The sequence below is a fragment of the Ursus americanus genome, chromosome X, assembly GCF_024610735.1.
Source record: "Ursus americanus isolate L20-20 chromosome X, mUrsAme1.1.p, whole genome shotgun sequence".
Lineage (NCBI taxonomy): Eukaryota > Metazoa > Chordata > Mammalia > Carnivora > Ursidae > Ursus > Ursus americanus.
Genome location: NC_142164.1, coordinates 35,844,351 through 35,867,189, shown reverse-complemented (window position 1 = coordinate 35,867,189; position 22,839 = coordinate 35,844,351). Strand labels below are relative to the sequence as shown.

The window sequence follows — 22,839 nt, the reverse complement described above, 5'->3', positions numbered from 1 at the left end:
CAAGAGCTATATCTCCTGTGTACTAGGGCACTGTTCTAAGAGCGATACATATAAGTGTATTTAAATCAGAATAATCCTGTGAGGTAGTTAGGGCTTCATTCCCATTTTGTAGATGAAGAAATTAAGACCCTGAGATTAATCTATTTAATGATACTCCTAATGTGTTGTTTCAAGAGGAAATTCAAACATTGGCAGTAATGATTTTTAAGAGGATTTTATTTATGATTTTTTGGTAAGAATGGGCATAAGTCTCAGTTACTTCATATAACAAAAGTTTGTTTTTTGGTTATACTTCATATCCAGTGGAAGTCTACAGGAGGGCTCTGCTCAGGGACTCAGGCTGATAGAAGCTCCATTCATGGTTGCCAAGGGAGGAACCAAAAGGTAGTGAATGGTACCCTGGTACTTACAGCTTCCACCTGGAGATGACACCTGTCACTTTCTTTTTCATTAGCCAGAGTATGTTCTACTGAAGTGTCTAACTTCTATGTGTCTGAAAGTGAAAAAGTTGGAAATATTTTAATAGCACTAAGGACCACAACATTCAACTCAAACTCCCTCCCACAGGCAAAATACTTGCTTCCACGTCAAGGGAGGCAATCCAAAAATCTTATTCAGTGTAATTAAACTCAGAGCCCAAGGTTTCTGGGAATTGTGTAGTACTCTGTGCGTTGGGTCCGGATATGGCTCATCTTCATCTGGAGGCCTAAAACCAAAGACACAAAGTTATTTAACCGTTGCATACCCAGTTTATAATGAAAAATGGCAGTAAAAATTCCCATTCAGAAAGGGGGGGGAAATGGGAGAAACGGTTAATGGCCTGTAGCAATTCTGACATGATGGACAGACATTGTGAGGGCCCCCAACCTAGACATGGGGACTATTCCCTGGAGGGGCTCTCTGATTCATTGTTTTCTGGGGCTCTTGGTTGCTCCAAGGCCCTTCCTTCCTTGGCCATATTTGAAGTAGGCATTGGGGAATAATCCTTCTTGGCAGCTGAGCAGCTTTCTCAGCCTGCTTCTTACTTGGAGAAAATTGGGAGCCCAGGGGTCGTGTTATCTCAGTTGGACAGTTTTAGTTCTGCTCATTGTTTCTTTGGCTGTGTGATTAATTTATTCTGCTTCTTTGTATGATTCCTCTTAGTTTCACGTGCCAATAGCCATACTGACAATTCTTTTTTAATAGATAAACTACTTAGATTTCCTATAATTTGCTTTCTTATCCCTATGTCGCTCTGTATTTGATTGCAAGTACCTTGACCTTATCAGGGATGGAGGAGCCATACTTCTGGAGGCTATTTCCATGAGCCATTTTGTCCAATTGCAAGGAATCAGTGGGTGTTGCATTCTTAGTTGGACTCTTGCTTTGAAATATCTTAATGCAATCAGATTTTAACAATTTGATTTTTGCTTCAAAGCCAAGTTTTTAACTGCTCTTTGTTGTCCAAAGTATTTATCAATTTTATATTTCACAGTTTTAGGTTGAAGCAATTTCATCTTCAGCCCTTTAAGTCCTGTATTCAAGGATTCTCTATTCCCTTTCATTCCTGCCTACAAACTCCTTTTCTATACCCATCTGTCTTAAAAAATGTTGCTAAACTCTGCCAAGAGTAATCAAAACACAAAACTAACATTGTTTTCCAAATCTCCCCTAAAAGACACAAGTTCATTATCTCCTTTTCAAGTTAGTTTTTGTTACAGTAGCACCCTACTTCTAATTACCAGATTACTGTTTCAGTCAAGCTAAGTTATGCTGCAGTAAGCCCCCCCCAAATCTTAGTGGCTTAACACAGGACAGTTCTTGATCATGTTCTATGTCTAGTGTAGGTTGGTAGCAGGCTTTGGTCATCATAGTCACTCAGGGAACCCAGGCTGATGGACATGTTTGTTTTCACAGTCACTTTGCAGGACCAAAGATAGGATAATTGAACACTGGCTTTGAATATTCCTGCTCATATTGACCAAATAAATCATGTGGCCACATCTAACTTTAGATGAGGCCAAGAAGAAAAACTTACCATGTACCCAGGAGAACTGGAATATTTGTAAGAACTTGAATAACAACCCTCTGTTCTCTAATTATAATTAATCTTAACCTCACATACCAAATTTTCGTTTTCACTGTTTAGGCAATGCATCTTAGGAATGAAGAAAACTATGATAACGTGATTCTCTTCCCCTTATTTCTCCTTCCCTTTCTTTGCCCCTTCTAGAGGAATAGTTTTTCCTCTCACTGTGCCATTATTATTCTCATATCGAATGCTTCTTATGCCATTTCTTGAAATAGCCACCCCAGTGAAAAAGCAAGTTAAAAATCTTACCATCAAGGATGATAAGAGTAGATATTTAATTTCTTTCTTTTTTAATATTTAATTTCTTTCTGTCCCTTTAATTTCATTTGTCACATGTTCCTTTTTGTTCTGAACTTTATCATACGTCCCAAGTAGCTTTCAGTCTCTTCAGGGTGTGCTCCACTCCCACTTTGCAGTCACCAAATCTATAGCAAGTTTCTAAGTAATTTTTTTTCACAGCATGCTGTGGGGAGAGGACCAGTGCAGGACTTACGTCCAGGCGCAGAGCCTCCTAAAAACAAAACAAAACAAAAACCACAAATATTTATTGCTATATTATTTCTGTGACCAACTCTCAACTAAATCCTTCTGTAAAATTGTTTAGCATTCACATTGGGCCCTCTGAGTCAAAGCCGAAGTTTGGTTTTTGGCAGGTGCTTTGGTTGTAGTTGAAAACTGACTTTAGAAATGTACAATCCATGGTAAGTTGGGCTCACCTTTGTCACAATATGATTCCTCTTGTTTTCTGTGATTACTTCCCTTGATTCCCTCTGTGCTCTTATCATTGTTAAACCAGTTTCTGCTGCTAGGTTTTTTGGTTTTGTTTTTGTTGTCAATGACAGTTTGTCATGTATAACTCTGAGGCTTTTAAAATCATTTTTACTTTACAAAGAAGAAGACCTTGAGCCAGAGGGGAGTGGTGTTCAGATTATACTCCATCCTGCTTAGATAGGATACAGCTGAATAACCAGATATCCACCCTTGTCCCAAGCTACATTTTTAGATGGAATGCTCTTGTTTAGTAAAACTGTTGTTGGTCCTACTGATTTTGAAGCTTTTAAGGCAAGAAAGGCCACTGAAAAAGTGTTTAAATTATAATCCTCCACTACATTTTAGTATCTAAATTGGACTAGAATTGGATATGATCAGGTTCTCTGACAATGGGAAATAACACAGTCATCTAAATCTGTCACTGGAGTGATACCTTTTGGAACGCTATTTTAGTATTTGCTTCCAAATCTGAATACTTTCAGGACAGATCACTTTTCACTTAATTTTAGGAGATATTGAAACAAAGCAGATCTTTTATTGATGTGTTTTTGGTGTCTTGATTTACCTTATTTAACTATACTTCTGTGTTCATTAAAGTCTCTTCAGGACAGAAGACCATGTCCTATGTCTCCTCAGGACACAGTTACCTCATACAACTACCCCCAGAAGGTAATCTTAATAGTGTTATCAAGCAATCAGATGGGGGGAAATTACTTTCTTATTGTTCTCCTTGTCCTTCATCATGTTTAAGTATTATATTGTACTTTGTAGTGCCTGGCACAGTGATTGGTAAAATTCATTCAACAAATTGATTATCTACTGTGTTCCAGACACTGTTCTATGCGCTGGCATTTGACTACTCATAGTCCTTCTCTTCTGAACCTCTTATATAACGAGTGAATTAATATAAATTACTGGTCAAGTCTCTGTCATTTACTGAAGTTAAATATAAAGAAAAGGGAGCTAGCGTCAAAAAGGTCGCTGAAACCATGGGTGTGAATAAGATAATTCTGGGCAAAGGTAGAGATTAAGAAGAGCATCCAGAACAGAGCTTGTAGATCACCAAATTTTAGCAAATGAGTAGAGAAGGAATAGTTAAGGAGAGAGGAAAAGTAGGAGAGTGTGTTACTATGGGAGCCCCAGGAAGAGAATGTTTCAAGGAGTAGTCAAGCGAGAGTTGCTGCCAAGAGGTCAAGCATCATAAGGACTAGCAAGAGTCTATTAGGATTTGTTGCTGTGAAGACCACTGGTGACTTTGAATACAGTTTCTGAGGACCGGAATGGGTAGCAGCCACTGAGCAGTGGGTGGTAAGAAAATGGAGACTGCATTGAGAGCAGCATGTTCAAGAAGTGTCTGTTACTACGTAGTGAACATCTCTCTATGCACAGTGCTGTATTGGTTGGTGCAGCCTCAGAAAAACAAATTACAGTCCCGTGAAGTTTACACACAAAAAAGCAAAACACCTTTTCTGTTAAAAAAAAAAAAAAGCATGTGTTAGCGTGGGGAAATGTATACACATGTAAAAACAAACCTAGAAATCCCTGGATAATATGTAGGAAATCCAGAGGTTACCCGTTTGGGGAGAGGAGAGGGGAACTAGGCAGATGGAAGATAGGTGTTGGAAGGAAACATTTCATTGTATACAATTTTATACTGATTTTTGAATGTACTACTTTTTCAGAAAAATAAATTTACAGATTAAGATCTTAAATAATTGTGGTCTTTTAAAAGAAATAACCTTGTAGGGTTTACATAAAGATTGATTTCTCAGTGTTTTAGTTATCCAAATACTGTATCTTGAAACTTAGATCAGATGAGAGACTAACAGTGTTTGAGAAATCACTAAACTTTTCTAAATTTTTCTTCTGCACTTAACAGGTGATGGTAAATTCTGCAGCAATTGCAGCTTCCTGTGCCAATAATGTTCCAGCTCCAGTCTTACCTAACTATGCAGCAGCTAATCAAGCTAGTAGTACCACTTCAGTTTCCTCACAGAATGTTATACAGCCTCTATTTGTATCTCCACCTATACAAGGCAGGCCAGGTAGGTTGCTTACTTTGGGAAGCCTCTTTTCCTGTTCATGAACATGCACATATAACAATTCTAGTGATTAGATAGGATTAATTTAATTTCTAGTATTAAATTTGTTTAACCTACTTAATAAAGTATGTTCTGTATTTGAGGAATCCATGAGATTTGAGGGCCAGTGTTTCAATTTTTTTCTTGCAAATTTGGCTTTGATATGATTTTGTAGCTATTGTTTTGCTACCCTACTGAAAATTTAGAGGACTTTACTAGTGAAACTTCTGAGTTAAGTTTTATTATACAGGAATTTAGAGGTGTTTCACACTTCAGAATTAATTCCTGAAAAGTTTGCTGTAAAATACATTTCTATATAATGAATCATTTTCCCATGAATGTTCTAAGAAAGAGTATAGGCTCGAGAATTTAAGGAATGTAGGTTAGAATTTTGGTTTTACAACTCACTACCTCTGTAATTGTGGACAAGTTATTGAGCCTTTCTTATCTATGAGCTTGGGGGTACTGGTAGTACCAATTTATGAAGTGGTCATGAAATTCCAATGAGTTAATATAATTCAGAATTCCCAGAATTCTGGGAAGGTGGTGGCAACAACATGATAGCTATTTAATCTGAGTCCTCGAATAAAAATGGAAATAGCAAAACCAAAACCCGTGGACAACGTTTACAATGAAACTAGGTGACAAGGTATCCCCACGAACCCCAAAACTTAAGCAGGTAGGGACAAACCACCAGTCACAAGACCTGCATGCTATCAGGGTCTATGTGGGAGCAAGAAGACGGAAGCCTCGGGGATGTTGTCTGATGGACCTGAGAACAGAAGAACCCCAAAAGAGCTAATAAGAATTCACTGGAAAGTGGGGCGGCCAATTTGGAAGGAGCAGCTAAGACTGGGAAGGGATTTGACCTCGCCAATACTAGGTGAGTGCTTTGGGTACATGGTAAAAGGGACTTGAAGGGCTTAGAGCAATCTGGCCCCTAAGAACCCTTAAAAGTGACCTGCCAGGGCTCCCTGTTAGGATAGTATTCCTCGCTGGGGAGAAACTGCTGGGAGTGAAATCAGAATTGATCGGGATTGGGAAAAGAACATGTCCAGACCAAAGCAGAGGAGAACAGAGCCATGGAATCCTAGAAAGCAGTCATGTTTTTGAACACTACACAAAAACAAAACTACCCTGTATCCACCTCATTCTAAAGTTCATGAAAAATAATTTCATGTAACAAAGGAAAAGCACTAAGGTGAAATCCTATACAAAGATATTTTAAGAACAAAAAAATAATATCCCCATAGAAAGTAAAAGCATGTCAGAAATGTGCCAACTAAAATGTGCCAGCTAAACAAACTAACCGCTATTTCAGAATGAGCTAAAGATATAAATAACAATAAAACATTAAAGAATAACTGGAATTAAAATCTTAAAAAGAATTACATCAGAATTAGAAAAACTCAAATGAAGTGACAGAACGCAGAAAAGCATTAAAAATGGCAGAAAGTCATTTCACTTATGAAGACTAAAGTATAAAGAACGTGACCAAGTATATACAACAGATGATGCTTTAAAAGATGTAAGAAGGAGGGGGAATCTAAAATGAAGAAAAGGAAGATAAAGATTCAAAAGTGACTTGTTAAAGTTAGGCAAAGGAGATCAAACAGTGATAGAAGTCTCTGAAGAAGAAAATCAAAGTAAGGGAAAAGAACAAATACTGAAAACTGTAATTCAGAAAACTTGTCCTGAAATTAAAAAACTTTAAAACTGTGTACTGAAACAACACTCTGCATACCTGAGAATATTGACCCAGAACAGCCAACACCAAGATAATTCTAGTAAAATGACCAGACCTTAAAGAAAAAGTCCTTTGATTATCTAGATAAAAGACCTATGGAGTATAAAAGAAATAAAATGATAATCATCAAACTTTGACAGCAGTGCTTCATGCTAGAAGAAAATGGAGTAACATTTAAAATAAAGAGTGTGTAAAACAAAGATTTTATATCCAACCAAAACTTATTTTCAAGCCTAAAAGGCAGTAAGAATTCAAAGAAAATAACTTGCCTGAGCCCTTCCTGAAAAATCTACTAAAACTATGCTGTCAAGCAAGGTAATCACTAGCCACATGTGACAATTTTAAGTTTTAATTACAATTAAATAAAATCTTCAGTTGCTCACTTGGCACCAACCACATGCCAAGTGCTTAAAGCCATATGTGGCCAGTGGCTAGTGTATTGGACAGCACAGATACAGAATATTTCTACCATCATGGAAAGTTACGTTAGATGGACATCAGTGTACCAGAGAATGAGTTGACTTTTAGACTACCAAAACAATTAAAGACATCGACATGATGGTAAGTATTAAATGTATAATTACCTAAAGAATTAAGACAATGAGGGCTAAGAGGTGGAGAATACACTATGTAATAGCAATAATCTTATGTTTGGACAATGTAGATACTGTATGGCTATTCTTAAAAATAGAGCTGAGAGACCATGTGCCAAGCATTTTTTAATCCTCTCAATAATCACATGAGGTTCTTTTATCTAGATAATCAGATTGTTATTCTGAGACTGTGTAATGTCGGCTAAAACAAATGAGTGAGTATGGGATATTCTAATTTTATCCCCTTGTGCCCTTGCAAACCAGGAGTCTCAGTATGGAAGAAAGGTAATATGGGTATAATAAGGCTAAAGAAAAGTTTTATGGTCTCAAATTTGAATTGAAGTAGCAATATAACTTCAGGTATTTTTTCTGGAAATATATGTGTGTATTTCCCAGCTCTGTCCGTTGAAAAGGCCTAGAAACAATGAATATTCTTAGCACTCATTTTGTGGTCTTGAAATACCATTTCTCACTTAAAACAAAAACAAAAACAAGCAGCTTTGTGGAGAAATGGCTGCTGATTCCAGGTCTGGGCAGGAAATGTTCAAGATGAGCCTATATCGTTTTGTCATACCAGATAGCAAAGAAGCCATCAGACAATATTGGGGCCATGTTAAAAGAACTCAGGAGCCATCTTGAAGAGGTTCCCACTGGCCAAAGATGGAACAATTTGAGTCTCAGTGATGATAATTGCAGCAGACTGGAACATACCAAATATGTTAAATTTAAAAGTTCTTAATGATATCTTAAAAATTGGTCACTTTAGGAGGATAAAAAACCAGTTCATTTTCTTAACTGGAAAATAAAGTGAACGAATCAAGCATTTATCCTTTCTACCTTATATGAATTATACCACTGGGTAACCAAATAGTAGATGAGGGGAAGCGTCTCTATATATTAGTATTCTAACTAATCAGTGAAGATAATTATTTTGCAGTTCTTACTGAATGGGTATTAAACAGCAGTAGCTGTGAAAATTGAAGAACCATTACCTATAGATGCGTGAAAGGAATCAATCCTGAGTCTGATCCAGTCTCCTGGATCTAGCTGCCTATTTGCAGGAAATACAGAAGAACATATTGAAACACACCATAACCATATAATCGGGAAAATCCAGACTGTGGAAAACTCAATAGGTCAAAGGGCCCAGATTTTTCAAAAGAAAAACTGAAAGGAATTGACAGGGATGGAGAAAGGACCAATAGTTTAAAAGAGATTCAAGATCTCAACTTTTAAAAGCTATCTGGGGATGCACATTTGGATGACAAAACTCTTAAAACCACAAAGGAGTGATTACTATGAAAGGGTAATGGTTAAATTACGATGGGAGGGAGAGGGTTGTGATTGGGATGGGGCACAAAGACGCTTTCTAGAGTGACTGGCAAAGTTTTATTTCTTAACCTGGATAGTGTCTACCTTAAAATAATTCATTTTGATTCGCTTTCTGTATCTGATTCACTTAAATTTAATAAGTGCTTAGTATAGTTCCTGGAACAGAAACATTCAATATATGTTCATTAATGACCATAGAAATTTTTCACTGAATATGTTAATGTAGACCCTGGTTTTACTACTTTGTGCTAATTGCAAGAAAAAGCATTAGGTGTCTGCTTTGCACACTTCTGAGCTTAAAGAAAATCGAATGACAGGTGAATCAAGCATTGGAGTGCCTCATTTATGTACAGTCATTGAAAGCTTACCATTTAAATGACAGGTTGTATTCTGTGTAGTTATTCCTAACAATGTATTTATTTTACTTCCTGTTTGAGTCACTTATCAACCTCAGCTATAACTCTACTAGGTCATGGCTGCTATTGAATCGCTCTTGAACATCCTTTTCACTTCTTTAGATGAAACAGCTCATGTTTCCCATTGTGTTATTCATGTGTCTGTGGCAGCCCCAACCCATCCTCCATTATGAAGTCACTTCTTATCTGCCAGGGAATTAGATGCCATGATGGCCTTTAATATGAATCTCCTCATAGGCATTAAATACTGTTAACTGAGTTTTGGTAACCGTTCTCAGGGCTTTTGTCAGGGATAGGACTAGTGACTCATTTGCCTTGGGTGCAAAATTTAAGAGAGTGCCAAAAAAACACAGTAATCAAGGTAAATAATACTTTAATGTATAGGAGCCAGGTTTGGGGGGGGGGACAGAGGGAGGATGAGAAAGAATTTTAAGTAGGCTCCACACCCAAAGCAGAGCCCGATGCGGGGCTAGATCTCACAACCCCTGAGATCATGACCTGATGTGATATCAAGAGTTGGCTGCTTGGGGCGCCTGGGTGGCTCAGTCCGCTAAGCATCTGCCTTCTGCTCAGGTCGTGATATTGAGTCCCGCATTGGGCTCCCTGCTGAGCAGGGAGTCTGCTTCTCCCTCTCCCTCTGCTCCTCCCCCAGCTCATACTCTGTCTCTCTCTCTTTCTCTCAACCATAAATAAAATCTTTAAAAAAAAAAGTTGTATGCTTAACCAGGCACCACCCAGGCACCCGTAATGTATTTTTTTAAAAAATCAAGAGTAATTCAAAAAAAGTCCATGGTAAACAAAGTGTCAAAATTTTAAATAAAGACAGGGTCTGTGGGCCAGGCTTAGGATGAGTTGAGTGAGATACTCTTGGGATCATGCAAGTGCAGGTTTGGATCCTGTCTTTATTTAGAATTTTGATATTTTACTAATCATGGATTTTTGGGGGGAATTATTTTGGTGGCCCCTTGAATTTTACACCTCACCGCACCTAAGTCCCCACCCTGCCCTTTGATCTGTAAAGAAGTCAAGCCTTACTATGTATATATTCATATGCTCTTCTGAAATGTCCTGAAACAGACTGCAGTTTCATAGACGGGAAATAAGCATTTTGAATGTAGTATATTTGTTTCCATTAATATTTTAGGGAAGTTTGTATTGTTTTGGAGCTATCCCTTAAATTCTGCCTGTTAAACCTATAGAGCCCTGTTAAGTTTACAAATGAGATGCTCATGTATCTCTAGAGCAATTGGAAATTATAAAAGCTTTTTCCTCAGGGACTTAACCATAATATGCATTTTCAGGGAAGGTGAGTTCAGATAAAATAATCTCCAAATTTCTTCTGCTGTTGATTCTCTCAGGCCCATGAGAACTTACTCAGCTATCCATGTCTAGTAGTTGGTTTTTACCTAGTGATCATAATCACATTCTGCTATCTTTAGCTAATAGCTAATTTTTTTAATTGTGTGATTTGAGTGCTAGTTTAAAAGGAATATAAGTGGAGCTTTGTTGAAAAAGCCATTATTTTATAGAAAAATTCATAAAGCCTTTTGAATATTTGGAGGTACTCTACAAATTAAATGCCTCTTCCAAATCTGTGAAAGTGGAGATTTCTACATACATGACAAAACTCCAAAATAGTTTAGTAAGTTTAAAAATGTTACTGTTTTAATTTAGATACAGTAAGAATCATTTTTTGGTGCCCAGTTCTGAGTTTTGACAATGCATAGAGTTGTATACACTACCACAGTCACGAGAGAATAGTTTCATGACCCCCAAAGAGTTGTTTATCCAAGTTTTAAATCACCCTAAGACATCTCCTATCACTGTTAGCCTGTAAATGTATAAAGGGTATAGATAAGTATATTGTAAGTATTTATGTTGGTGAATAAAAACAATAGGGATTATTTCTAATACTTGACCTTAAATTCTTCTTGCTAAACTACCAGAATAACAAATTCAGCTTGTGTACACTGTTCCTGTACTAAACTAAGTGTTCTAAAACTGTGAACTTAAATCTTTATTGAATAATGAGACTAAAGTTTCTGTACTTCTCAGGGTTAAAATTATAGTGCAGGTAACACAATAAATTTAGTACTTGAATGTCTAGTTGGCTAAAATGATTGAATTGAACTTGAAGGGTTGTATCATTCATCTTTTGTCAAATTTAACAAATTTATCTGGCATGCGTATAGGAGATACTTATTTTTACTATGTCGGAACTGCATCATTTCCTTTATCTTCGTAGAGGAAGAATGTATTCATATTTAAACAATTGTATTTGAATTTCTTATGTCAAAAATTGAAACTCCTGAATGAATATTGTTTTTAAACTGTAGCCACAGGTACAGAAAGTCAAAGGGATAAGATATTTCATCTAGCCTGTCTTAGATTCTGTGTGTCCTTAGAAATGGAACTGTCATGGTTTAGAATGCCTTACATTCCAGGGATGCTACTAAGTAGAAACCTTCAAGGATTACTTAAATCTGTAATCTGTGTAATTTAGTCTCTCTTATTAGCTTCTACATCTTGTGATTTGATTAAGAATGGCAGATGGCTGAAAACATCCTTAACTTTGTATTAAGCTAAGTAAAAATTTTGCTTTAATGGTATTTCATTTGTGTACCTGTTAGCTGATGTTTTTTAAAGTCTTGATAGTCAAAACTCTGCAACTTCCAGTTTTTTAACTTTTATTTCAAGTGATTACCTTAACTCAAGATAACCTGTAATGAACTCCCAGTTTCAACTGGCATGTCTAGGAATGTGGGCAATTCACCTTCCAAGTTTTTAAGCCAAACCATAAGAATTAGAATTGTTTGACCATATTGGGGACACAAAAGTAGAAGATGAGCTACTGCTTATAAGGTGTTACAGTTGTGCATTGCTGCTTTTTCTTTTTTAGTGATTGCTTCACCATCCTATCCATACCTTTCTGCTCCTATTCCTGCTGCTGCTGCTTCTTTACCACCTCCACCTCCTCCTCTTGAGGTGGGAGAGGCTTCAAACTTACCACCACCACCTCCACCTTATTCCTGTGATCCAAGTGGCAGTGATCTGCCCCAAGGTAAGGAGATTTTGAGACTTGTGTGAGGGTTATTTAGTCTGAAATTTTAGAGCTTATCTCTCTCTGGTTGTCTACTGGGGGTAGGGTCCAAATGGAAATTGACCTGAGAGCATAATGCTAGGTAAGTGACGAAGGAAAGAAAGAACTGAAAGCTGAGGAAAACTTCTCCATAATCAAGAAGTGGATGGTTTTTTGGATAGCTACAGGTCTGTCTTGAACATTTTCTCTTTGTTCTCTCAACTATTTTTTTTTTTGAAAAGCAGGAGTTGATACCAAAATTTCTCCATTTCTTAAATTCCTACCACAAGTGTATGAAATTGTTGCAGTTTTTGATATTAAGGATTCCAAGTGAATTTTGAAGTTTGAGAGGTTTTTTTTTTTTTTTTTGAGGAATTGGGGGTCTGATCTGCCTCAGATTTTAGCCATGTGATCGTGTTTCTTTAAGGAGTAGCTTTCCATTGGAAGTTCTTTGTTACTCCTCAGTTTGGCAGTGTCTCTCAAAAGAGAATTGTAGTTGAAAGTTGTTTGTAGCTTGTTTGTACTTCTTTGCTCTAAAATTCTCTGGATTGTTCTAGCTGCTTCCCTATTTGTTTTTATTTTTCAACTCCTGCGTAGTCACCAAGATCTTCAATTCCATGCTGTTCTTTTTCTCTACCTTACAACTTAATTATCATCTTATATACATGATTCCTAAATCTATCTAATCCAGGCCTCAGAAATTTGTTAATCTCTAGCTACTTGCGAGACATTTTCACTTGGCTTTCTTACTTTCATTTCAAACTCTATCTGTAATGAAATTCGTCTTTTTTTTTTAAAGATTTTATTTATTTATTTGTCAGAGAGAGTGCACAAGCAGGGGGCAAGGAGCAGAGGGAGAAGCAAGGTCCTGCTGATCAGGGAGCCCCATGCGGGACTCAATCCCAGGACCCTGAGATCATGACCTGAGCTGAAGGCAGATGCTTAACCGACTGAGCCACCCAGGCGTTCCAAATTCCTGGTCTTTTATCTCCCTTCCTTCTTTCCAGGCCATTCAGAACATTGACTCCTTAGTTTCCTATTTTGTTAATAGTGCTTCATTTATGCCTGACTTACCCAGTCTAGTATTTAAACCCTGATCCCTTCACTCCTCTTCTCTCACTTACCTATCCTGCCCAAGATCTACTCTGTCACCACATAATGGCGATTTTGCATTTCCCAACATTTTATTATGAAAATGCTTAGGGACGCCTGGATGGCTCAGTCGTTAAACGTCTGCCTTTGGCTCAGGTCATGATCCTGGGGTCCTGGGATAGAACTCTACGTCAAGCTCCCAGCTCAGCGGGGAGCCTGCTTCTCCCCCTCCTCACTGCTCATGCTCTCTCTCACTATCTGTCGGTCTCTCTCTCAAATAAATAAAATCTTTAAAAAAAGAAAATGTTCAAATATACATGAAAGTTGAATTTCAATATGAATATTCATGTATTCGCCACCTAGATTCTATCATTAACTGTACTTGATTTATCACATGTCTGTCCATCTTTCCCTCCAACCATCTCCTTGTCCATCAAGTCATCCATTTCAGTTTTGGTGCATTCCAAAGGAAACTGCAGACATCAGCATTCTTCCCCATAAAAACTTCAGCATACATATCATTAACTAGAGTTTGGAATTTATTTTTTCTTTTGATGTAAAGTTAACATAATGCACAAATCTTAAATGTATACTTACTGAGTTTTGAGAAATGAGTACATGCACCTTTGTAAACCAAATCCCCATCAAAGTATAAAATAATACCATTATCTCACTGTTACTCATGCCCCTTCTCAGTCTTTTGCCACCCCTACCTCTACTTACCCAGAGGGGGCAGCCAGTGTTTGATTTTTTTTTTTTTGGTCACAGTTTCACTTGTTTTAGAATTTTATATAAGTATACAGTATATACTTTTTATGGAAGGCTTCTTAAGCTCAGCCTAATATTTTTGATAGTTTTTCGTATCGTTGCATATATCGGTAGTCCATTTGCTGTTATTGCTGAGTTAGTATTTCATTCTATAAAAATTCCTGTTTAGGGGTGCCTGGGTGGCTCAGTCCATTAAGCGTCTGCCTCTGGCTCAGGTATGATCCCCGCGTCCTGCTCTGTGTCGGGCTCTCTGTTCAGTGGGGAGTCTGCCTCTGCTTCTCCCCCTCCCCCAGCTCATGATCTCTCTCGCTCGTGCTCTCTCAAATAAAAAAATAATCTTTAAAAATTCCTGTTCATTCTTTTGTTGGTGAACTGTGCGCGCACAAGCAGGGGGAAGGGAGAGGGAGAAGCAGGCTCCCTGATGAGCAGGGAGCCCAATGCAGGGCTCGATCCCAGGACCCCGAAATCATGCCCTGAGCCGAAAGACACTGAACTGACTGAGCCACCCAGGGGCCCTTATCTCTTTTCAACGTTTGCAAGAATTCTGTGCACCGATTTTTTTACTTCTAAACGTTTGCTGACGTATGGTGATCTACTCAAATTCTTTCCCCTCCAGTCTTCCATCTTCCTGTTAAAATCCAGTCATTTTCATGATAGCCCCCATTATATTTCAAAGTGATATTTTTGAGTTTTTATAGTCCCTATCTGTGCTTTTTAACAGCTTGAGATCTAATTCACATACTGTACAAGCCATTCACTTAAAGTGTACAATTCAATGGTTTTTAGTACGTTCACAAATATGTGCAGTCATTACCACTATTTCTAGAACATTTTCATCACCCCAGGAAGAAACCCTGTACCCATTAGCAGTCAGTTATCATTCCCCCTGGCTATTCTACTTTGTGTGTCTATAGATTTGCCTGTTCTGGACATTTAATATATATGAATCATGCAATATGTGGTCTTTTGTGACTGGTTTCTTTCACTTAGCATGATGTTTTCAAGGTTCATCTATGTTGGAGCATGTATCCATACTTCATTCTTTCTTATAGCTGAATAATATTCCATTGTATGGATATGTCACATTCTGTTATCTATTAGTTGATGCACACTTGGGTTGTTTTCCCTTTTTTTGCTACTATGAATAATACTGCTATAGCTATTTGTATACAAATAAGAATATATGTGGATCCCAGGTCAATCAATAAAAATACATTTAGAGATACAATTAGAATGCTAAGATTATTCCCTCTTCTCCCATACATCTAGTTTTTATTTATTTGTGAAATATGTTAAGTTCTATGAAGAAGTTTTTATCACTTTAGGATATAAAGTATTTTGAGTTACCTTTCTTTTTGCCTCTTCTTTTTGGAGTTCTAGTGATGTGGTATGTTAGTCATGTTAAGTAAAAGCGAGGTGAATTGTTTCATACAGTGCTAGTTATATTAGTAGGCATCATTAATCTTGGCATTAATAGAGCATTAGTTTGTACTGTGTAGTAACTCCATTAACAGAAGACCATTATGATTGGTTATGTAGTAAATTGCTTGTCTCAAGAATAAAGTCTTTATTTTATTCTTGAGACAAGCAAGAAAATGCCTTTACTGGATTCTTTCTAAAAACTGGCAGAGTAGTATTTCTGTAACATCTGCCTAATATTAAGACTGGAAATAAAATGTATATTTGGTAATGAAACCTTGGATCAGAAAATCATCTTATAGTGGCAGGTAAATGGTCATTTACTATAAGGTAGAACTGAGGGTGGTGTTGATCCGTGAAGACTACATTTATAACTACTTTAATAGTCAAAACTTTTAAGTGGTAGTTCTAATTGCTTATGTCTTCTGGTCACTAAAATTAAGATTTTTAATTTTAGATACAAAAGTTTTGCAGTACTATTTTAATCTGGGATTGCAGGTAAGTCATGTTAAAATTGCTTTGACAAACTCCAGATTAAAAATGTAAGCTGGTTTCATAATCAGACTGTTGAATTTTAAAAGCCAAGAACACTGTGAGGAGCCTAAAAGTTGTCTTTATGAGATAATTCTGAAGATGATATAAGTCAGTTTTGTACTTGAGCCTCCCAGTGCTTCAGTTCCTCTTATAAAATAGTTGTTAAATTATGGCAAGTGGGGGCTCTAAGCAGCACAACTTAAGCATTTATTGGCCTCCATATTTAGCATCATATATATGCCAACCCTTCACTGTGTATTTTTGTTTCAATAACATATGGATCATTTGTCTTGTTTACTTGAAACATTTTTATGGTTATTTCTACATGTTATATGAAAAGTAATTGGACTGATTCAAAGACATTTAAAGGGCTGTATTATTTTTAAAGTGGTTATATGTTCATGGATATTTACCAAACACTGATTTTCACCACTCCCCTGAATTGTTTAAGTGTGGGGGTACTGACAGATATCTTAATATCCCTGAAAGGTGTCTCTGATTTCCGTTAAGAGCTGTTTTATTTTATTCTCTCAGACATCATTTCCGCCCCCCTGAAATACACCTGATTTCTGATATGACAAGATAGCTATATTTCCTAAAATGGAATGATGGATTTTAAGATTTGGCAGGAGATAGTAAACTAGACAGACTCCTGGATAATGCTCAGATTAGTTCATATTCCCAGACACTGATTTCACTAAAATGTTGGGCATTTCATTTCCAGAAAACTGTCTTCTCCAACTGGTACACATTTATAAATTAAGAATAGTGGAATGGTTTTTTTGTTCTTTGAGACTATTTCCTAAATGCAGTTTCAGGAATTGAGAATATAAACTACTTGTACGTTCAGTTAGGTTAGTTTATTATAGTTAGTTTATTATAGTTACATGTGGAAACATTGTAATTCATTTCAAATGTCTGAGGCATTTTAAAACATTCTCCTGCATTTTACATCATGGGAATACAAGGAAATTCTGGATAGTTATTTTAATGCTTTTTTATATTAAAAGTGAAAGCATTCACTGTCATACATGTGAAAAATACTAAAGTATAAAGAAAACCGAAATCAGGTGTACAATCACTATACAGTGTGATATATTTCCTTATAGCTTATTTATTTCTTTTACAAAATATTGACTAGGCTATGTAATTTTGTAAACTTCTAAGTTAACAATATGAGCATTTTTTCTTAAAAATTTAACAGCATAATATTTTTATTGCCTCTGTTGTATTCCATCACAGATATATCATAATTCATCCAGTTCCCTATTGTTGAATATTTAGGTGGTTCACTGTTACTTTTCTTTTTAAAAAACTGATGTATAGTTGACATACAGTGTTACATTAGTTTCAGGTGTACAGTATAGTGATTTGATAAGTCAGTACATTATGCTATGCTCATCACAAATGTAGCTATCATCTGTCACCATACAACGCTATTACAATACCATGGGCTATATATTCCTTATGCTGTACCTTTCATCCCTGTGACTTATTACACTCTATTTTGCTTTTAAAAATAATGCTAGGAAAGACATCTTTGTATACGGGTCATTGTGTATATCTGTAATTTCCTTAGGATGCCTTCTTAAAAGAATTCCTGTGTTCAAATATGAGATAATAGATGTTGCAAAAGATCTTAAAGTTGTAGTAGAGAATAGATTTTCTAAATGTTCTTTTAGGTCAAAAATGCTACTTTACCTGAAAATCATAGCCCAGCGTTTTTTTTTTTTTTTTAAGTGAGGAACTGTACTACTTTAAGAAAAGAGATAGTAAAGTGTTTCTTTCTTTCTTGCCCAAGTGCTATCACCACAACTACTGGCACTCCATGGTCTATGTGCCACAGATGCAGCAGCAGCAGCAGCTTCATATAGAGAATTATCCAGCCTATGCTGAGCCATCTCCTCTGGTAGAGCAGACAGTTCCTCAGTTGTATGGTGAGGTGGGGAGACAAGATGGCACACAGGTGGAAGCATCAGCAAATGGTGAGTACGTAATGAGAGTGCCTGCAAGAAGGACAATTGGACTTTATTATGTGTAATTTAGTAACCTTCAGATATCTCATTTGGTCCATATTCTAGACCTGTGTTTTCTTATTTGTTGGTTTTAGAGAACGAGTGCGAGCAGGGATGGAAGGGCAAAGGGAGGGAGAGAGAGAATTCTAAACAGGCTCCACGCTTAGTGCGGACCCTGATTCTGGACTTGATCTCTTGACCCTGAGATGATGACCTGAGCCGAAATCAAGTATCGGACGCTTAACTGACTGAGCCACCCAGGCGCCTCTAGGCCCGTGTTTTTTTACAGCATGGTATGTGGACCCTTGGAGTTCCTGAGACCCTTTCAAGGGATCCATGAAGCCAAAAGTATTCATCCTAATACACAGATCTTAGAGATTTTGTTTGTCCCTTTCACTGTTACATTTTGCATTGAGGATGCAAAAATCAATAGTAGGTAAAACTGCTTCCACCTAAGCACAAATCGAGATGGGGCACCAAACTGTGCTAGTAATCAGTGTCTTCACTGCCATACGCACTCATGATACAAAGATGCCAGTTTTTTTTTTTATCAAAAACGTCCTTATTTTTACTAAATCTTTATCTTTGAGTAATTGTACTTAATATTCTGTGTGACAATATGGGGACTATTCATGAAGTACTGTACATACTGAAGTATGATGATTAACTTAAAAGGATTTGTGAGGTTGACTAATGAGCTGAACTGGTTTTTTTCATGCAACACTATTTTTACTTGAATGATAGACAAACTATGGTTATTTAGACTTGGGGATCTGGCAGATATTTTCTCAAATAAATAACATGAGCCTGTCACTTCAAGAAAAAAACAACTGATAGTATTTGTTGTCAAAGATAAAAATTCCTTGAGGGGAGCCTGGGTGGCTCAGTCGGTTGAGCATCCGGTTCTTGATTTCAGCTCAGGTCATGCTGTCAGGCTCCTGAGATTGAGCCAGGTGCTGGGCTCCGTGCTTAGTGGGGAGTCTGCTTTTTTCCCCTCTCCCTCTGCCCCTCCTCCCATGCACGCATGTCCACACTCTCTCTCGCTCTCTCTCAAATAAAGAAATCTTGGGAAAAACAGATAAAAATACCAGCTTTCAAATAAAAATTAGAATTTTGGAAAACTTGTATCTGCTGCCATGAGCTTGACGGTTTCTCAGTATTTTTCTAATAAGATAGATGGAGCTATTGGGATGCTTGGCTGGCTCAGTCAGTAGAGCATGCAACTCTTGATCTCAGGCTTGTGAGTTCAAGCCCCATGTTGGGTGGAGAGATCACTTTAAAAAAATAAAAGCTTAAAAAAAAGATGGGGCTGTTAATGAATGTGGTTTTTCACATTGTATAATAAAATGTGTCAACATTTGGGAGATCTGTGTAACTCGGTAAAATAATACTTTTCCAATTATCAATGCATGGTGTTAACTATGTATAATAATTTTTTAAAAGATATATTCAAAGTGCCAGATAAACCCGTGGATTTCAATATTGAGAGTATTAAAAAGTCCACATTGCTACTCACCTTTGGCAACTACCACTTACCTAGTTTTGGTGTAGCATCAAAGAATAATTATCTGAAAAGGCTGGTTATTTAAAGACTTCTCTCTTCCAACTGCATATCTGTATGAGGCCAGGTTTTCTTCATACATGTCAAAGCAATGTATCACAGTTGGTTAAATACAGAAGCAGATGTGAGAATCCAGTTGTCTTCTATTAAGCCATACATTTAAAATTTGCACAAGTGTAAAACAGTGACCCTTATCTCACAATATTTTTGTTTTGGAATATAAACTTATTTTTACATGAATTAATAAATATTTTTAACTTTCTCAGTTTAATTCCTAATACAGTAAGTATTGATATAACTCACATAAACCTGTTGGAGATCCTCAATTTTTAAGAGTGTAAAGGGATCCTGAGACCAAAAAATGTGAGACCACTGTGCCAGACCATAAAAGATGGTTGCTCTATGAGTTAACAGTATAGTATAGATGGAGAGGCATTTTAAGGGATTTAGAATAGGATCTTGACTGCCCTTCTTGGAAGGAATCAGCAGGAGGTAGAAAAAATTATGTAGACTAACCGAACCAAATCTGGTTTGCATTCCAGCACTGCTACTTGATGGTTGTGATCTCAGCTAAGTTACTTAACCTCCCTAAGCCTGATTTTCTGAAAAATGGGAAATACGTGACTTTGCCAGGGTTGCTATAGAACTAAATGAAATAATGTGTATACTGTATGTAGAAGTATACTGTGCCTGGTGCGTGTGAGAAATGTGAATTTCCTTTTGTTTCTCCCTTTCTTTAAAGCATATTAATGGTTTGGAAATATTAGCACTATAGAATCTTATCCCTAGTGTGGTGATGTGATATGACCCATAGTAATAAAAATTAAAGTGTCAACCTTCATTGAATTTTTGTACCATGTACCTTTTATAGAACTATTTTTTAATTGTTGTAAACCATGAGACAGTGGCAGTCTTCATTCCACAGAATGTGCTCCTCTATGTTATCCCAGGTAATGAAGGACTTCTTTTTAATATTTATGTGGTCACTATAGCAAGGACAGAATTGCATCTATTTCCACTAAAACTGACTCGTGGTAGCAAAAGTGCTGTAAAATTAAATTGATGCTAGGATCTTAATGACATTCAAGAGACGACACTTAAATGTTTGGTGTTTAGGATCCTCTTCAGAACCTTCAAGTATAGACCAGATTGTGTACACACCAGAGTTTTTAATTGCTAAAGTAATACAGAATGTTTATTTGGATAATATGTGTCATAGTGGAAAACTATTGGATAACTTAATTGGGAACTACCCTTATGAGAACTTAATTGACTAGAAGGACTCAAGAGAATGTTTCTGTATGTATTTAGTCTGTAGGTACCTAAATCTTCCCAGAAAGATAGCTGTCTCTAGGTAGTATACATTTGACCCATTATACACACACACACACACACATATTTAAATTTTTATAATTAGCAAATTTTCATATGATATTTTAGTTAGCCTGCTTTAGTCACTAATGTTCATATCTAAAGTGCTCTGGAATGCCCGGATGGCTCAGTCGGTTAAGCTTCCAACTCTTGATTTCTGCTCAGGTCATGATCTCAGGGTCGAAGAGATTGAGCCCTGCGTTGGGCTCTGTGCTAGGCATGGAGTCTGCTTGAGGTTCTCTCCCTCTCCCCCTGCCCCTTACCCCCCCCTTAAAAAAAATAAATTAAAAAAGTGCTCTTGCCACATTTGCTGCGGATCTTTCCTTTAATAGTGCTAAGTTTCACTTTTACCTGAACATCCATTTATGTTGATGTTTTAGTGAATCTTTGTATAAAGTGTGTACTATATGCATTCTTTGTTTCAGGTACTTTTCCAAATGCTGACCCTGCATCTGTCCCTCATGGAGCAGTCTATTATCCAATGATGTCAGATCCCTATGGGCCACCACCTTTGCCGGGTTTTGATTCCTGTCTTCCTGTTGTGCCAGATTATCCCTATGTTGCCCCCTGGCATCCAGTTGGTGCAGCATACGGTGGTTCTTCTCAAATTCATGGTGCTATGAATCCTGGGCCAGTTGGCTATATTGCTTCACCTCCCTCAGCTTCTCATTACATACCTCAGAATATGTAAGATTTAACAATATGAAGTATTCTTGCACTGCCATTTTTTGCTGTTTTGGTTTTTAAAAAGTGTTTTATGTTAGTGTTAAGTGATTTAGGTGGTTAGGGTGGTTACTATTGTATCTGTCTTTAAGATTATTTTATCTTTTGATTTAAAATACTACTTTAAATAAAGGAATATTACTTTGGGTTGTGGATATCAAGAAATTGAGATGGATGTACAGCTAGCCCCATTTTGAGCATACTTCATTATATTCAGTTGTTTTCCTGTCAGCCAGCTTGTCAACTTTGTATTATCTGATGGTTCCAGTTGATAAAAGGAGTAAATCATACAAACTACTTCCTTGGTTCAGATGTCACATATCATATTAAACCGTGAAAAATTGGAATAACTTCCATGTTTTTTCTAGAAAATAAAAAACAAAACCAAGAACATTTGCTTCTGGATAACTATTAAATGAGAGAGCTTTTCAGGTTTCTTAAGAATTGTCTGAACTGAGTTATGTTCTGTGATATTAATCAGTTTTGAAGGCACATGGTGCTCTGCTTTAGATTTATCCCATATGCTATTGTTTGATATTGGATTTATGTAACTGTTTTACTGCACAGTATTGAATTGGTGTCCTTTGCACAGTTAGCAGTAAATAAAAATTAGCATTTAAAATTGCTAAAATGAGTGGGATTTTCTTCCTTTTTTTTCTTTTTCCGTGGCAGCAAAGAGTACCAGACGTTTGATTGTTCTCATGTTTTTCCCCTGCTATCTTTGTGGCAAAAAAAAAAATGTGATTTTATTACATGAACTGGTGCGTCCCAATTGAAATGTTATTCAATCTCAAGATACTACGATGCATACTACTAGATTTAGTTCTTTTCTCTTGAATATGTCCCTTTTTAGGTTGTAGGTTTTTATCTTAACTCCCTTATGGAACTTTAATCTAGACTTACTTTCTCATTGTCCTATGCTTCCAATAGTTGTATCTTTCAGTTTTTGTTTTTAGACTTACCTTGTATCTCTGTAGGCCTGCCTTGCCTTGTCTATGACTTTCTGTGAGACCTATTTCATCTTTTCCCTTTTATCTACCTGAAGACCACAAGATCCTCTGTATTCATCAGTTCTCCTGTGAGGAGTTATTCATAATGAATGCTTTGCTGTATCTCACCTGACAAACCGCTATTTTTAAAAAGTATTCTTTGGTTGCCACAAAACCTATTTATATTGCCATCTTTAAAGGTTATTTATGCTGGTGAATCAGTCCATTTTTTCCCACCTTCAGCTGCACCCTAGCCAAAAAGAACCATTGAGAACCT

General features: G+C 36.8%; 1 protein-coding gene across 9 annotated transcripts in view; it reads left to right on the top strand.

The window, feature by feature from the left end:
• The window catches only part of LOC123786193 (UDP-N-acetylglucosamine transferase subunit ALG13), a 56,618-nt gene extending 34,316 nt beyond the window's left edge, over window positions 1-22,302 (top strand). For 2 of the 9 annotated variants that reach the window (XM_087859671.1, XM_087859670.1), the window contains 7 exons: window positions 304-384; window positions 3,440-3,511; window positions 4,722-4,887; window positions 11,911-12,072; window positions 15,827-15,867; window positions 17,705-17,888; window positions 21,276-22,301. In XM_087859671.1, coding sequence (XP_087715797.1) covers window positions 304-384; window positions 3,440-3,511; window positions 4,722-4,887; window positions 11,911-12,072; window positions 15,827-15,867; window positions 17,705-17,888; window positions 21,276-21,541 — 972 coding nt within the window. In that variant the 3' untranslated portion in view covers window positions 21,542-22,301. Of the gene's footprint in view, window positions 1-303; window positions 385-3,439; window positions 3,512-4,721; window positions 4,888-5,599; window positions 6,485-11,910; window positions 12,073-15,826; window positions 15,868-17,704; window positions 17,889-21,275 lie in introns of those variants that run through there. The other 7 variants (XM_087859673.1, XM_087859672.1, XM_087859675.1 and 4 more) reach the window with 6 other exon arrangements.
• Window positions 22,303-22,839: the final 537 nt, after the last annotated feature.